Source organism: Rhincodon typus, chromosome 10 (assembly GCF_021869965.1).
Source record: "Rhincodon typus isolate 14 chromosome 10, sRhiTyp1.1, whole genome shotgun sequence".
NCBI classification, from domain to species: Eukaryota; Metazoa; Chordata; class Chondrichthyes; order Orectolobiformes; family Rhincodontidae; genus Rhincodon; species Rhincodon typus.
The window spans coordinates 76,584,910-76,603,078 of record NC_063341.1 but is presented as its reverse complement, the minus strand read 5'-3'; the positions used below and the strand labels follow the sequence as shown (position 1 = coordinate 76,603,078).

The 18,169-nt window shown below is 42.4% G+C and overlaps 1 protein-coding gene across 1 annotated transcript in view; it reads right to left on the bottom strand.

Moving 5' to 3' along the window:
* Positions 1 to 18,169, bottom strand: part of rpf1 (ribosome production factor 1 homolog) — a 94,619-nt gene that overhangs the window by 2,875 nt on the left and 73,575 nt on the right. Inside the window, exons 3-8 of the mRNA XM_048601556.1 lie at positions 11,781 to 11,837; positions 9,516 to 9,596; positions 8,982 to 9,077; positions 7,108 to 7,261; positions 5,097 to 5,179; positions 3,386 to 3,567 (exon numbers count right to left, since the gene is read on the bottom strand). Coding sequence (XP_048457513.1) covers positions 3,386 to 3,567; positions 5,097 to 5,179; positions 7,108 to 7,261; positions 8,982 to 9,077; positions 9,516 to 9,596; positions 11,781 to 11,837 — 653 coding nt within the window. The remainder of the gene's footprint in view (positions 1 to 3,385; positions 3,568 to 5,096; positions 5,180 to 7,107; positions 7,262 to 8,981; positions 9,078 to 9,515; positions 9,597 to 11,780; positions 11,838 to 18,169) is intronic.

Here is an 18,169-nt window from a genome sequence, read left to right as displayed (position 1 = left end):
GAAGAGGGGCCGGTCAAGGGAAGAGGGGCCGGTCAAGGGAAGAGGGGATGAGGCTGGTAGGTAGGAGGTGGGGGTGCGGGTTGGTCAGTGAGGTGGGAGGAGCGGATAGGTGGGAGAAAAGACGCACAGGTCAAGGAGCCGGGAACGAGTTGGGCCGGTTTTGGGATAAGGTCGGGGGTGGGGAGATTTTGAAGCTTGGGAAGTCCACAATGAGACCATTGGGCTGCAGGGTTCCCAAGCGAAATATGAGGCGCTGTTCCTGCAACCTTCGGGTGGCATTGTTGTGGCACTGGAGGAGGCCCAGGATGGACATATTGTCCAAGGAGTGGGAGGGAGAGTTGAAGTGGTTCGAGACTGGGAGGTGCAGTCGTTTGTCACGAACCGAGCATTGGTGCTCCACAAAGCGGTCTCCAAGCCTCCGCTTGGTTTCCCCGATGTAGAGGAGGCCACATCTGGAACAGCGGATACAATAGACCACATTAGCAGATGTGGAGGTGAACATTTGTTAAGTGTGGAAGGTTTTCTTGGGGCCTGGGATGGGGGTGAGGGGGGAGGTGTAGGGAGAGGTGTAGGGGCAGGTGTAGCACTTCCTGCAGTTGCAGGGAAAAGTGCCGGGGGTGGTGGGGCTAGTGGGCAGTGTGGAGCAGACAAGGGAGTCAGGGAGAGAGCGGTCCCTCCGGAAAGCAGATAAGGGTGGGGAGGGAAATATGTCCTTGGCAGTGGGGTCAGATTGCAGGTGGCGGAAGTGGCGGAGGATGATGCGTTGGATCCGGAGGTTGGTGGGGTGATTACGTGCGGATGAGGGAGATTCTGTCATTGTTGTTATTGCAGGGAGGGAGTGTGAGGGATGAGTTGCAGGAAACATGAGAGACACGGTCGAGGGCATTTTCGACCACTGTGGAGGGAAAGTTGCGGATCTTGAAAAACGAGGACATCTGGGATGTCTGGGAGTGGAATGCCTCATCTTGGGAGCAGATGCAGTGGAGGCAAAGGAATTGGGAGTAGGGAATGGCATTCTTGCAGGAAGGTGGGTGAAAGGAGGTGTATTCTAGGTAGCTGTGGGAGTCGGTGGGCTTGAAATAGATATCGGTTTCCAGGGTGGTTGCCAGAGATGGAAACAGAGCGGTCCAGGAAGGAGAGAGAGGTATCGGCGACGGTCCAGATAAACTTAAGGTTGGGGTGGAAGGTGTTAGCAAAGTGGATGAACTGTTCGAGCTCCTTGTGGGAGCACGAAGCGGTGCCAATACAGTCATCGATATAACAGAGGAAGTGGCAGGGGATGGGGCCAGTGTAGCTTCGGAAGAGGGATTTGTTCCACGTATCCTACAAAGAGGCTTTGTGGAACACCTACACTTGGTTCATGACAAACGTCTGCAGCTCCCAGTCGTGAACCACTTCAACTCCCCCTCCCACTCCCACTCCCACTCCTTGGACAACATATCCGTTCTGAGCCTCCTCCAGTGCCACAATGATGCCACCCAAAGGTTGCTGGAACAGCGCCTCATATTTCGCTTGGGAACCCTGTAGCCCAATGGTCTCAATGTGGACTTCACAAGCTTCAAAATCTCCCCTCCCCCTACCGCATCCCAAAACCGGCCCAGCTCGTCCCCGCCTCCTTGACCTGTCCGTCTTTTCTCCCACCTCACTGACCATCCCCACCACCTCCTACCTACCAGCCTCATCCCCGCCTTCTTGACCTGTCCATCTTTCCTTGATTGACCAACCCCTATCCTAACTCCCCATTTACACTCACCTTTACTGGCTCCATCCCCACCTCCTTGACCTGTCCGTCCCCTCTCCACCCATGTGCTCCTTTATCTACCTTCCATCTGCCTCCCCCCCCTCTCTATTTATTTCAGAGTCTCCTTGCCCTCCCCCATTTCTGAAAAAGGGTCCAGACCCAAAACGTCAGCCTTCCTGCTCCTCTGATGCTGCTCGGCCTGTTGTGTTCATCCAGTTCTACACCTTGTTATCTCAGATTCTGCAGTTCCTACTATCTCTCAGATTTACCAGAATGGTGCCTGGAATGGAGGGTTTGAGTTTCAAGGAGAGGCTGGGACTTTTTCCACTGGAGCGTAGAAGATTGAGGGCTGACCTTATAGAGGTTTATAAAATCATGTGGGGTATAGATAAGGTGAATGGCGAAAATCTTTTACCGAGGGTGGGGGATTTCAAGTTTAGGGGGCATATTTTTAAGGTGAGAGGAGAAAGATTTTAAAAAGACATGAAAGGCAAGTTTGTTTTTTTTTAAACACAGAGTGGTTCATGCGTGGAATGAACTGCCAGAGAAAGTGGTAGATGCAGGAACATTTACAACTTTAAAAGACATTTAAAGGAGTACATGAATAAGAAACGTTTGGACGGATATGGGCCAAGCACAAGCGAGTGGGACCAGTTTCATTTGGGATTATGGACTGGTAGGACTGAAAGGTCTGTTTCTGTTCTGGATGAATTAGTGAGATTTTGAATCTGTTTATGATGTTTGTAATGGTTTTGTCTAGTGTAATATAAATTCATGTTTTTGTTCATTAAATATTTCATTCCGGTGTTCCGTGTTAAAAATACACAGGCAGACTTTTGCAAATGTGTTCATTAGCTGACCTCAATGGTTGAAAATGTCAGGGTTCATCAAGCTCACTTGTGTACTATTAACAACAAGAGCCATTACACCATGGAATACAGCATTCAAGGCAGCCTCTCACCACCACCTTACGAAGAGCAGTTAGGGATGGGCAATAATTACAGGCCTTGCCAGCAATGAGCTAACCCCCAAAAATGAAATAAAAACCTTCTAGAAGTGCCTTCCAGATTGTACCACCATAATCTGAAAGGAAAAGGCAGTGGTTTAACTCAGTGGCATTGCATGTTTTTATTGGAATGTCTGTTTGCAAACTGAGAACTTCTGCTTTCTGTTCAGATTTCAGTTGCGTTCTTGCCCTCTGGGTCTACAATTTCAAAATGACAATGAAATCACCACTGTATAGTAGCGCACTTGCAGGGGACTTTTGTGGTGTAGTGGTAGCGTCTCTACCTATGGGCCAGAAGACCTAAATTCAAGTCCCATCTGATCTGGAGGTGTGTTATGGCATGTCTAAACAGACTAATTAAAACAGACTATATTAATACTGAAAAAATACATTTTGTCTTGCTCTCATTAGGACAATTTGACATTAATGGCATATTGTGAATTGTCCTGAAGAATGCAAGATGTATAACTTCTATAAAATATCTTTTCTCTGAAATACACAACCAATCTATAGTGTTACATTTTATCCAATTCTTACTGAATTATTTTTGTCTTGCTTACATACTTTAACATGGACTTGTAAAAATATTATAATAAATTATAATAAATATTGCTGAAAATATACTTTTCAAGGTGTACCTGTGAAATCTGAAGAAGATGTAATCACGTTGGTTATGAAAAGTTGCCACTTGGCGTCCCACAAACTGTGGACTGTAAGGAAAGAGAGAAGCAAACATTCTCCCAATGCTGTGTCCCAGACGGGTAGAGAAATTGTTTAGGATCACTTCTGGTGAGTGTTTTGTCGGATCCTTCCCTCTCCTCTGCAAAAGAAAAGAAATCACAGATTTGTATTTTATACCTTCCTTTTGAAATGTGTTCCCAACCAAGATGCGTAGCTCATTAAGTATCACACACTCCTTAAAAAAAAAGGAAGTTTCAGTAATGTCAAGAAAAATCTATTCCAACAAAACATTTTAGCCACCTGGTTTAATTGATTTTTCTGAAGAAGGGTCACTGGACTTAAACATTAACTATGCTTTCTCTCCAAAGATGCTGCCAGACCTGCTGAGATTCTCCAGCAATGTTTTTGATTGCAGCATCTGCAGTTCTTTGTTAATATTATGGTTTAATTGGTCACTGCTTAATAAATTAAAATATCCAAACAGACTACACAGGCACTGTAAATGTCAATGAAGATCAGCAGTCTTAGAGTATGATCTCCACTATCATGTATACAGTAACAGTCTAAAAATGGTCTATTGACAGACAGTAAACCTTCACCTTGCAAAACATCCCACATTGTCTGTTTGTTAGGGATATCGGTTGAAAAGTTCAAATGTGACAAGAATTAAAATGCAATTCTACAGTCCACTCACAGTTTATATTCATTTACACCAATAATTACTTCAGCACGAAGCGGTTTGGCAAAGACACTGGCATACTGGTAATGTCACTGGACTAGCGATGCAGAACTTCAGGCTAATGGTCTCGGGACTTGAATCCCACCAAGGTAGATGGTGAAATTTGAATTCAATAAAATCTGGAATAAAGAGTAAGTTTAACTATATAACCAACGTCGACTGTCATGAAAACCCATCTGGTTCACTAATGTCCTTTAATGAAGGAAATCCGTGCATACTTGGTCTGGCCTACATGTCACCTTTTTCGGACAGGATATTATTAAACTGGAGATGGTTCAGAAAAGATTTACCAAGATGTTGCTGGGAATGGAAGGTTTGAGATAATAAGAACAGACTAGAAAGCTTGGGACTTTTTTCACTGGAGTATGGGAGGTTGGGGGTGACCTTACAGAGGTTTATAAAATCATGAGGGACATAGATAAGGTGAATGCCAAGGGTCTTTTCTCTAGGGTGGGTGAGTTGAAAACTAGGGGCATATACTTAAGGTGAGAGGAGAGATACAAAAAGGACACAAGGGGCAACTTTTTTTTTTAAAACAGAGTGGTTTGTGTGTGGAACGAACTGCCAGAGGAAGTGGTGGATGCCAGTACAGTTACAATGTTTAAAACACATTTGGATAAGTTCATGAAAAGGAAAAGTTTGGAGGGACATGGACCAAGCACAGGCAGGTGGAACTAGTTTAGTTTTAGAACAAGTCGACATGGACTGGTTGAACCAAAGGGTGTTTCTGTGCTGTATGACTATGACTGCAGACACACAGCACTGGGCAACAAATACTAACCTAGCCAGTGACACCCACAACCCCAGCAACGTCAACATTCCATTGAGATTCAGCATGAAACATTGGCTCAAACAAGGTAAAACGGTTAGATAGCAAAGCCATTCTACAATTCCCAGTACACACTAAACAAGGTTCCTCAATGTCTCACCTTCAATTCTTTTGCTAGACGCATGTTAGACATCTTGAAATGTGCTGTTGGCCCATCGGGAAGGTGGCTAACAATTAAACCATCTTTCAGCCCTGGTTAAGGAAGTAGGCGTTTTGTTTTTCAGGAAACTTCACAAAATGATGAACTGGAAAACAAGTTGCTCTTCAATCTCTGGAAGATGGATTGCTTTTTAACATACAGGGCAGCGGATGGGTTTGGGAGACTTAAACTTACAGCATCATCAACTACCACTTTTAATTGTTACACACAGAATTGTCACTAAATGATTAATTAGGCAGGTCAGTGTTAAATATTAAATACTTAATACTGAATTGCTGGGTCAAAGATCATGGAACTCACTTCCTAACAACATTGTGCATGTTCATACACTCCTTGAACTGCTGCGAGTCCTTGGAAGCAGCAATTAGCAATGGGCAATAACGTACATCCCATGTGCATATGAACTATGGAACCAAGCTGAATAGGCTGTGCGTACACAGAATATTTTATTATTCTATAGAGAATACTATAGAGAATTGGTATACTGTGGGAAACCAGTAAAGTTCTCAGGCCTAGAAATACTACAAACACGACAATGTGAACACAAGCATTACTGTCATTCCCGTGCATGCCACAGCATTGAGTGTACTCATCTAACTTACATGTAGAGAATCTCTCAATCGCTAGATTTTAATCTTTCAGCTTCTGAATTGTTTGCAACCTACAGCTGTCATGAATCGCTTGCCCAGTTTCTATGCTGGTTAGATGCTGTGTGATGCTGTACCAAGGCTCAGCATAATGCCCTACAGAAGAGGTGGTGATGGTGAAGATGCTTATGGTACAATCTTTGATGACAAGTACTGACAAGGACAGCTCAGCTCACTCACCTAGAAAAAAAATCCAACAACATCACACGTGCCATATCGTAGCTGCAAGGGTGTCAGCCACAAAGAGAGCGACCAGTGTTTCAGGTTTATCAGGCAAGGGAGGGGCCCACAGAAGGAAATTAGTGAAGTGGTTGTTTTTAAAAACAACAACTAGGACTGCTTTTGTGGTGATAAAAATATTAAGTTTAACTTTACAAACTTTTACAGGTTGTAACAACGGGGCTACAACATACAAACACACGAATGAAAATTAGGCTGACTAACCCCGCAAGCCTATTGCATGCCTCAACTCCACACTCCCACATACCCTGATAAAAGGGGAGGCAATGGCTTAGTGGTATTATCACAATTTAGACTATTAAACCAGAAACTCAGCTAATGTTCAGAGGACCTAGGTTTGAATCCTGCCACAGCAGATGGTGGAATTTGAATTCAATAGCCAAAAATATCTGGATTTGAGAATCTACGAATGACCGTGAAACCATTGTTGATTGTCATAAAAACCCATCTGGTTCACTAATGTCCTTCAGGGAAGGAAATCTCATCCTCGCCTGGTCTGGCCTGCACTACATGCGACTCCAGACCCACAGCATGCAGTCGACTCTCAACTTCTTTCTGGGCAATTAGGGATGGGCAATAAATGCTGCCTAGCCAGTGACGCTCACATCCTGTGGACAAATTAAAAAAAAACTTTGAATCTCACGTTAGATCCGTGACGAATTACTTCTGCCTTAAAATGATCTCACCTCCACTGTTGATTCCATTCCTGACCTGTTCCTTTCAAAGCTGAAGGGTCTAACATCCCCCTATAATACCTCACAATCAGATTATCACAGTTAGTCAACACAAAGTCTGTCTGTCTCAAGCATTCCCACTTACGTTTCAAATAAACTATGCTGGTGAAATATACTACAAAGTGACAGATTGCATTTTTACACTGACAGTCACCATTCTAGCACCGTGCAACATAAGGCAACATTAGAAAAGAAACCATCAGCAATTATCCAAAATTCGTGGTGGATGAACAAACACAGTGACAAGTCTGAATTTAAATCAAAATACTGAAAAGCTGGAAGAAAACTCATCTAAATTTTCAAAAACAAGCTCACAGACGTAAAAGATACTCGGTACTTTCCGATCTTCATTGATGACGAGTAAGTCTGTAAACTCTCTGGCCACACACTGCGGTATGATCTTTTTCAGAGCCAATCCCCTCCTGTAGTAGACGTGAGAGTTTGGCACTACCTTTGCCAGCTGCTCACATAACCTTACTGTTCTCTGAAAGATAAAATCACGCGGACAAAATAGCAAAATATGAAGTGGCCGAGGGCACAAACAAGGACATTGTGACTAGGTGCTAAAATCACGAGACGTTAAGAGTCTGTAACTTGCTGGAATCTGTCCAGACTAAGTCGATACATGATGACAATGGGGATCAAATAATATGGACAACAACCGCAAGCAGGAAAATAACCGACCAGATCAAATTTTAGGAATTCTGGGGTAACTTGCCTTCTGACTCAAAGAATGTCCTCCATTACTAATGGAAAGAGGTAGATATCGGGGAGACGTCAGAGGTAGGTTCTTTACTCAGAGAGTGGTCGGGGCGTGGATTACATTGACAGAGAGGGTAGTGGAGTAGGCCTCATTAGGGGCATTTAAGCGGCTATTAGATAGGCATATGGATGATAGTATAAGGTAGCGGTGGAGGTTAGATAGACCTTAGGTTTAGGGTAAAAGTTTGGCACAACATCGTGGCCTGAAGGGCCTGTACTGTGCTGTACTGTTCTACGTTCTACTAAGCCACAAGTCAGGAATGTGATGGAAAATGCTCCACTTGCCTGGATGACTGTAACTCCAACAACACTCAAGAAGCTCAACACCATCCAAGAGAAGTGAAGAAGGATCACTGGACCTGAAATGTTTACTGCGCTTTCTCTCTCCATTGATACTGCCTGACCTGCTGAGTTTTCCCCAACAATTTCGGTTTCTGCTTCTGATTTCCAGCATCTGCAGTTCTTTGTTTTTTAACATCCAAGACAGAGCAGGCCTGTCTGATTGCCACCACATCCACCACTGACATTCAGTCACAGCAGATTGTACCATCTACAGGACGTATTGTACAAACACACCTAACCTCCTTCGACAGTGCATTCCAAACCCATGATCGCTGCCACCTCAAAAGGACAACAACAGCCTGGAAATACCAGCTGGAGGTTTCCCTCCAAACCATTCTGACTTGGGAGTTTTTGAGTCGTTCCTTTACTGTTGTGAGAGAAAATTCTTGAAACTTGTTCCCCATGAGCAGTGTGTGTGTCTTTACATCGCACGGGCTGCAGCAGATTTTCCAGGGCAATGTGGGATAGGTAATAATAATGACCAAACTCAACAAAGAAAAAACAGGTATATGTAACAGATTTCTAAAATATTCTAGCGTTTTCAGGTGGGTAGGGAAATAAAAACAAATCTATGGAAGTAGAAGCAACGATCGGTAGCTGGTAGAGATGAGCTTTAGGAAGATTTTAGAAGAGGATAGGATCTGGCCTAGTGGTGATGTCACTTGAATAATAGCCCAGAACTCCAGGTTAATGTTCAAATCCCACCATGGCTGATGCTGAAATTTCAATTCCATAAGAATCTGGAATTAAAGCTAGTCCAGAGGGAACTATGTAGTCATTATCCAACGCTAATAAACGTGGACTTAGCCAGTGGCACGCAGATCCCATGGATGAATTTTAAAAATGGAGAGGCATTTCAGGACAAAGTTCCAGAGCAGAGTCAAGTCTCTGACACCAACTGTCCAGTGGGGAGAGAGAGAGAGAGGGAAGGAGGAGGGAGGAATAACAGGTCAGAAACCAGTCTTATACTTAGAGAGTGAACCTTCTGTCAGGGCTGAATCATAGGAGGAACACGAGCAAGTGCATCTATATGAGAAAAACTTGCACTGACATCCCTTTTACAGACACCTCTTGCCCCATTAGTATTTATTTTCACACACCCCTCGAGGTCTGTCAGATGTGGTAATGAGGATCTTCGGACTTGTTTTTCGATTGAAGTAGGAAGAAAATTCATCTGTTGCTTCATCGAAAGCCACCTGCGGAAGTTCGATTTTATGTTTAAATAAACTGTCTGTACATTCTCCCGACTGAAAGCATGCATGATTACTCAAGGGGACGATATTTGTCTGGCTTCAATCTCGCCTAGTTCTCAGTTTGAGATAAACTTTCTTATATTCAAAACATTTTCCACACATTAGCCTCTATATTGAAGCAGAAGCATCAAAACATTGCCACTACACACTAATCTGGTCAACACCCATTGGAAAGGAAGCATGTGAACCCCACCCTTTGACAAATAGTGAACCTTAGGTGAAAGGATTTAAAAGATTTTAACTTGAAGCCAATTGGTGTTTAATTCTGCGATAACATAACAAGCAATACTCGGCTTTCAAATAAAATGCAGCAAGGACAACACATTAGAAGGGGCCTCTTACACTGATCGACAAGGAGTTTGAAAGAAGTTATAAAATTACCTCTTCGTCATTTGGGTCCACAGTTGTTTCATCATACACTCGTTGGTTTTCAATGGTCTTTGGGACTGATTTTGGTGGTGCCTTGGACACAAAGGTGTAATCAGAAAGAGCAAAGTTACATTCACTTTAAGGCAAATGACCCACACTTCATGGTTTAACTTTTTAAAACGATCGCATACAATCCCGCAAACCAGTTTAGGCTGCATGATGTCCTCAGCCACAAACCTTTAATGTGAACAGCCTAAAATTAAAACCTTCCCAAAATTAAAAAAAGCAAGCTCCCCTATTGCTTACAAATGACTCAAAATACAACATACATTCACATCTCAACAGTTTGTGCACATTGTGCAGCACTGTGGTGAACATCACTTGTGTCACTGCTGCACAGTGTGAAATAGCTAGTTTCACCCAGGCCACCTGATTTAAAATTTAAACAAAGCTTGGAAATTAATATTAACTCATGCATTCTCCATGGCAACACCTCTACCAGTCTACTTGCCAATGTCAGCAATCTTCTCTCATACTGCGTACCTTTATTTTTGCATGCTCCTTGTGAATTGTCCTGATAGTGCAAGACAATAAGCTTTGACAAAATGTGTCTTTTTTTAAAACAATATTTGTGTTCCGTATTACCAAACAGCTACTGTGCAGCTTAAATATAGAAACCAATTATCTATACTACACAGCACTGCTTTCCTGGAAACCACTCTGCCTGCCCCAACCAACCATTGGTGATACAGCTATGTACAAAAATGAGCCAGAACGAATCAGAACAAGCCAAAAAATAAAGATTTATTTGGAGCAGCAACAATTGACCTTACGGTCTTAATGAAAATCTACCAAACTCAGTTTAACATTGTCAATTTTCGGGTTCTTGTGGTGGAGCCGTACCTGCATATGTCAAGTCCCACCTGCCTCACATATACGTCACCACATGTGAGCAGATTGACAAAAAAAAACATCTAAAATTGTCAAATGACCTCTGCAAATTTTTGAGTGGACCCTCAGATCTCCACAACCCTCTGAGAAAGCTGCTTTTTGGCACTAGCTCCGAACACCCTGACTTTAATACTGAGTTTCCATTCGGTTCTTTTTGGGCAGTTGTGAATAAAACTGGGCTAAACAGTGAACCCAAACGGGAGCAATATTCTAGCTCCTTCAATGCCAATTGAAAGGAGTTTACATTCAATAAAATTTGTAATGAAAAGCAACACAGAATTATGCAGCACAGAAGGTGGTAGTAATGAGTCCTCAGTGCTGGTATTCTCTTCATGGTATCTATTCAAGTAGTTCTAATCTCCTGCACTTTACCCCAGCCCTGCAAACAATTCCACTTCAAAAATTAACGAATTTCCTTTAGAATACATGTTTACTAAAACTGTATCCTTTTCAGTTGTTGCACTCCAGATCTTGGCAACTTGATACATGAACATATTTCATCGTATATTACCTCAAGTTCTTTTGCTAATTACTTTACGTTTGTCTCCACTAGAGACAATGAATAATTTATTCCTAAAGTAGTTATAACCAAAAATTGCTCCTACCTAATCAAGATATAGGCCATCCAAGTCTTCATACTTCTAAACTTACCCCTTGTTAACTAAACTCAGGTTACCCTTTAAAAAGGGGGATCTGTGGCCATGGGTTACAGGAAGGTTACAGACACTCCTGCCCCTGGATCTGGTTTCTCCCTAATTATCCTATCAAAACCTCTTACAACATTAAGCAACCTTGGTAAGTCTCTGCTAAATGCTCTCTATTCCAATAGCAATCCCACCTCCTCCAGTCTACCTGCATAACTGAAGCAGAGCAGCACAACAGACCTCAGGGAAACAGTGGTGCTGTGGAAGTGTCGCTTGACTAGTAAGGACCAAAGCTAATGCCCCTGGGGGAACAGGAACAAATCGCATCACCGCTGCAAAGGAAGTTACATTCAACAAGCAAAATCTGGAATTAACTTTAATTAAAATTAAAAACTCAGTAATGGTGACTATCATCTCTGAAACTATCATTAATTGTTGTAGAACCCCATCTGGTTTACAGTTACCTTGGTGGGAAGAAAATCTGCTGTCCTTGCCAGATCTGGCCTACACGTGACTCCAAACACAGCGATGCGACTGACTCTTAACTGCCTTCTGAAATGGCACTAGCAGTGACTCAGCTCAAGGGCAGTTAGGGATACAGCAACAATTCCTAGTCTTGCCACCACTGCCCACATTCTAAAGGAGAGAAACATTTTGAACTTGTACAAAAAATGATAGTTACCTTGTCTCCAAGTGCCTCCCTCTCTTTCTGCCGTTTCTTTTTAGCTGCCAGTTGCTCCTGAATAATAACAATAGGTTAAGTTGTAAAATAGGTTTGAACCATCTAAAATCAGAAAGTTCAATACAATCTGGTCTCCACCTGTCCAAAACTCTAAACAAAATATTACCTATTGATCTATAATTGCTTCGGTTCCTTCTTAAACACAATGTAGAAGATCAGTGGAAGGAAAAACCTGTTGGGACTCCAGCTACGGTTATCACTTAAGATCAACATTTCGGGAAAGGCACGATCCCGAGAGTCAATGTGAAAACCGTTAAGTGTAATTAAGTGCTGAGAAAGTCCAATGGAATTGTGATGACACTATGGCTTTAAGAGGTGTATTTTGTCTTGGGGTTTTTTTTTGAAGAGAGGTTTGAAGTCAGAGGTACCGAGCTGTCTACTGAAAACCCATAAAGTAAACAGCTTGTGAGGCCTTGGGGATTTTTTTTCAAAAGTTGGAATAATAGAAGCAGCCTGAATGGGTGCTTGCCCCACCCACAGAACCAGGATTTTTAGTGTTTCAGGAGCAGTTGCTGGGGTCTTGAAACTGGATGTAGAAGCTGTGTTTCCTCTCTCTGTTATAGCTAAAAGATAAGATTCTCTCCTTGTCACTCAGTCTCTCGAATTTTCTCTTGATGCTTTTCTTCCTGGATTGGAGAATTGCCTGTGAGACAATCTATTTTCTTGAATTTGCCTCTGGCAAGGGTGTATTTATGGGATATTACTATATTGGAACAGTTACTCTTTAGTAGTTAAATAATCTTTCATTCTGTTAAGTTTCCAATAAAGTTAAGGTTTTCCAATTTCTTCTTTCTTTTATTGTATGTTAACTATGTGAATTGTAATGTCTAGCTTCAAATCTGGTAGTTTGACCAATCAAAGTGCATCTGGAACGCAATGTCTGACACTACCTTTAAAATAAGAAAAAGTTAGGGTCTACTTAGAATCTTCTTCATATATTTGGAGGGAATTTGGTTTGGTCCATAATAGAATTCAGGCCTGGCTTCACCAAACAGGGCTGACCAGGTCAGTTACTACAACCTCATAAAAAAAAAACATTTATATAGTACCTTTCACTGTCCAAATATTTCTAAATCCTTCACAGCCGATGATATACTGCTGAAACATGGTCACTGTTGTAATGTAGGAAACCTGCATTCAGTTTGCCATGTTTCACACACACTGATGTAAGAATTGTCTAGTAAATTGGGAGTTCACAGTGTTGGGTAAAAGATAAACAATGGTCAGGGTATTAGGGAGAAATTTACAGCTCTATTTCAAACTGATGCTATGGCATCTTTGATGTCCACTTGGTTTTCATGCCACATTTAATGAGCAGCATCTCTTGATAGTGCAGCATTCCCCTCAATACATCCCTGAAGTGTCAACCCATGTATAAACAACTCAGGAGCATCAGCAGCACCAAAACTATTCTTTTTGACACTGTTCCTGATGCCAATGACAAACCAGAAGCTCAGGTCAGCAAATGACCCGAGTCTGTGGTACAGAGAGATGCTCAGCCTAAATACAAATCTTACACCAGTAGCTTTTGCTGAGCAGGCTCAAAGAGCATTAAAAAGGACAGTGACAATTCAACAAAACCAGTACGATTCTCTTCCAGAAACATTTCAATGTAAAAGAATGTTATTGTGGTTAGACTCAGATACAAGGCATTCTGAAGGCAATCCTTAGTGAATGCACCGAATTGTAATGAAAGAAGCCTTTAAAAAAAAGAAAAATACAACTCCAGGGAGAGAAAATAAATTCATCTGAAATCAATCTTTCATAACGCCACCAAAACACCTGTCAAATATTTGTATAGTCCCACATGAAAGGGTTCTAAACCACCTAGACTCTCAAACACTAAGCTTCCTCACCTCACTGCACCAATTGCAACACTGAAAGAAATAAGTTAGGCCATACTGGTGTGTTTTTCTAACTGCAGTACTGTCACAATGACTGTTTACTATATTAGCAAAGAACCTACATTTCATAAAAATCCTCATTAGCTCTTCTGAAATAAATTATCGTGCTGAAGCCAAGACAAGATTATGTAGATAAAATTGGCAGCTGATTTGCACCCTGCCCGAATACACCAACCGTAAATTGAGAAATAAGAAAATATACCCCTTTCCAATCGAAACTAATTCAAATATATGTGGTGGTATTAGTTGAAAGACTGAGTGAAATCACGAAGAACTGTCCCATGCTTCTTCAAATAGCATGGGGGGGGGGACTTTTATTTTTATATCCAGCTAATTGCAAAAGGGCTATTCTGACAATGCCACACTCCCCCGGTATAACTTCAGCCCTTTTGTCTGTCCTTCCAGGCAGCAGAAGCTACAAGTTCTGAGAAGTAACCTAGTCAAGTTCCTGAAGTATTTTCCATGGGCGCAGCAACTTAAATAAATGGAGATAATTCCAATATCTGAACCCCGTTGACACTGAACAAAATTCCTCTGACAGCTTAGCTGTAACACAACACTTCAAATTCCTCCCATTAGCAGAGACAGACTTACAAGTCTTCGTCTTTTAATAAGAAGTGGGTCAAAATATTCTCTCCAGTCCATTTGGAGGCACAAAATAAAGACAGGGTGTTTCTTGTGGCTGAAGATGACATGATGAAAATTTCACCTTACTGTTAGTAAACCTGCAAGACCATAGTTGTGTACCCCCATGATTACATGTCATAGTATATGCACTGGATGATAGTTAAACCAGTTTTACAGATATTGGAACCACAAGCTGATAATAGCCTTAAAGACAAGCGGCAATGTATCCAAATAAACCAGGAAAATATTTGCATTTTCAGACAGAGCTAGTTAAATTCCACAGAATATTTGCAAGGCAAGTGTCTCACTGCTTGCAAAAAGGGAACCTAGTTTTAATTTCCAACCAAAACAGAAAAACTGCAGAAAGCTGCAACACAAAGGGACTGGTGGGAGCTTGTGCATAAAACACAGAAAGCTAGCACATAGGAGAAGCAGGTATTCAGGAAGGCTAATGGAATGTAGTGCTTATTTCAATGGGATTGGAGTACAAGAGTAGGGAAGTCTTACTGCAACTGTACAAGGTGCTGATGAGCCTGCATCTGTGCGCAGTTTTGGTCCCTTTATTTAAGGAAAAACATCATTTCATTGGAGGCAGATCACAGGGATGGTCACTAGGATGGTCCTGTCTGATGAGATGGTCTGAAGAGCAAAGGCTGATCAGCAGGCCAGGCAGCATCAGAGGAGCAGGACCCTTCTTCAGAAATGGGGGAGGGGGAAGGGAGCTCCAAAATAAATAGAGAGGAGGGGTGGGGCTGGGGAAAGGGAAAGGTAGGTGGGATGATGATAGGTAAGTGCAGGTAGGCAGTGGTGGGGATTGGTCAGTGAGGTGGGAGGAGCGGATAGGTAGGAGAGATGATGGGGGGTTGTGTCGGATCGAGGATGCGGGGATGAGAGGGAGGGTTGGTCATGGGATGAGGCTGGGGATGGGGAGATTTTGAAACTGGTAAAAACCACATTGAGACCATCGGGCTGTAGGCTCCCAAGGCGGAATATGAGGTGCTGCTCCTTCAATTTCTGGGTGGCGTCATTGTGACACTGGAGGAGGTCCAGGATGGACATGTCACCCAGGGAGTGGGAGGGGGAGCTGAAATGGCTCGCTACTGCAAAGTGTGGTCCTGCTGTGCTTCTCCAGCTCCACACTGTGTTATCTCTGACTCCAGCATCAGCAGTTCTTACTACCTCCCCCTCAAAGGCTGATCAGTTTGGATTTTACTCACTGGAGTTGAAGAATGAGAGGCGATCTCATTGAAACACAAAAGATTATAAGGGGCTTGACAGGTAAATGCTGAGAGGATGTTTCCCCTCATGGGAGAGTCTAGGACTAGGGGGCATAGTCTCAGAATAAAGGGGCATCAATTGAAGGCTGAAATGAAGAGGAATTTCTTCTCTCAGAGTTGAGTGTCTTTGGAACTCCTTGTTATAGCGTGGGGTAGAGTCCTTGTGTATATTTAATGCTGAAATATATAAGATTTAAAAACTGCGAATGCTGAAAATCCACAAAAACAGAAATTGCTGCAGCACCAGTGGAGAGAAATCAGAGTTAATGTTTCGGGTCCAGTGCCCCTTCTTCAGAAATAGATAAGTAAGATTGTTCATCAGTTGGAGTTAAGGGAAAAAGGCAGGAATGTGGACGTAAGGAATGTCAGGCCAGCCAGGATCCTAACAAATGGTGGAGCAGACCCAAGGACCCAACAGCCTATTCCTGTAAATAGGACTCAAACAGAAGCAGTCTGCTACATCAACTGATGATTTTTTTCGAGGCAAGGATCATTATCATAGCTTGGATTTCCAGAATGGAAGGCATTTCTACCTCACATCCCTCAAAAGTAAGAAACTGTTCATCGTCAATGTGAAGTAATTTCAAATCTGTCCTGACAGAGATAAAACAGCCATGTTTTTACATCTCTTTTATCAACATGTAAAACATGAGAAAAACCAGAAACAAAGTAACTAAAATTAATACTTAAAACAATGATAATATAAGCACTGAATCACCTCCCTCTTTCTAACTTACATCTATTATAAAGAAATGAGAACTGTTCAATCCTTTCCTCAAAACAAGCAGTAAGTTTAGCTCATAATAAAACAAAGACCTACCAATGCTGGAGATTGGAAACAAAAACAGAAATTCCTGGTGAAACTCAGCAAGTCAGAACTGACAAAAGAGTCAACAGACATGAAACATTAAATCTGCTTTCTCCCCATAGCTGTAGTCAGACCTGAGTTTCACAAGCAATTTCTGGTTTCACTGTGTGATCTTAGCCTGTTGTGCACACCCAGTTCCCATGTCCCTTTGTCCCCCAGTCCTTCAGTGGCCTATCAATCAACTAAACACCAACAACGTAAAGAACAAAGGACAATACTGCACAGGGACAGGCCCTTTGGCCCACCAAACTGTGCTGACAAAATGCCTTCCTAAACTTAAAAACCCAGGTATTGAGTCTGTTATATTTCTTGAGGGAAGCCTTCACGGAGTCTTTTAAACACTTCCTTTGCCCTTCACTTGTTGGAGTGTCTTCCTTAACTGACCAGAGGAGATTTGCTTTGGCTGGTGGAACTCAGGCATCCTCAGCACGTGGCTGGCCCTGTAAAGTTGGTTTCAGATATCATAGCCTCGACGCTGGTGCGTTGGTTGATGTTAGTCTGTCCTCCCAGCTGTCGTGGAGAATCCATCTCAAAGAGTGCGGATTGTATTTCTCCACGGCCTTGAGGTGATCTATGCAGAATACATGAAATAGCAGGAGTAGGCTATGGGCCTCTCGAGCCTGCTCTGACACACAATTAGATCGTGGCTGATCTTCAACCTCGCTGTCATTTTCATGCACTCACCCCTTGATACCTTTAAGAACCAGACAACTATTCAAAACCAAACTGTTCACACATTGTGCTGATGCATAGGAGATAGATATTATTTACCTCTAACTTTATTTCCAAACCATCTGTTTTACATTGAGTGACAATTAGCACCATCAAATAAAATAAGAAATCAAACACACTCATATATAGCAGTGAAATAATTGACCATGACCATGCTAAATGGTGGGCCAGTTTCATAGCAAACAAGAACAAGAATGGCTAAGTTTCTCTGACAGTGGGATTCCTAAGGACCACCTTGGACTCAAAAGATAATTCTGTTTTGCTCTCTGCAGATGCTGCCAAACCTGCTGGGTTTCTCTTTTGTTATCACAGTAAAATTAAATAAGCATTGCCAAAGCAAAATTACAGGTTAGTCAAAACTCACAGAAGCTCTAAAACAGAAGCAAATGAAGATGAATGAGAAGGGAAACAGCAGGGGTAACCAGATGGCTGATCATGACAGAAGCTGCAGAGAAATGACAGTGAAGAAACATTAAAAACATCTCAGAGAAATTATTTAGTACCTTCTAACACTGACACTTAAACAACTAAACCCCCAACAAACTGAAGCTATCACAGCCTATTCTTTCACTTGTTTTCCCCCCAACCTCCCACCCTTTTTTCTCCCTGCCTTTTCACCTGCTTCTCTCCTCACACCCCAACAGTAAATGTCACACTTCAAAAAGTACTTCATTTCTTTTCAATATGATGGATTCCAATTACCACCTTGACATTCAACACCATCAACATCCTTGGGAGGGTTAACAAAAATTGAGCTGGACTAGCCAAATATACACTGTGGCTATTAAAGCAGGTTGGAGGCTAGGAATCCTGCAACAATCAACTCACCTCCCGACTCCCCAAAGCCTGCCCACAATCTCCAAGGAGTGTGATAGAGTACAGCTCTCATATTCACAAAGCTGCATACATCCAGGATAATGC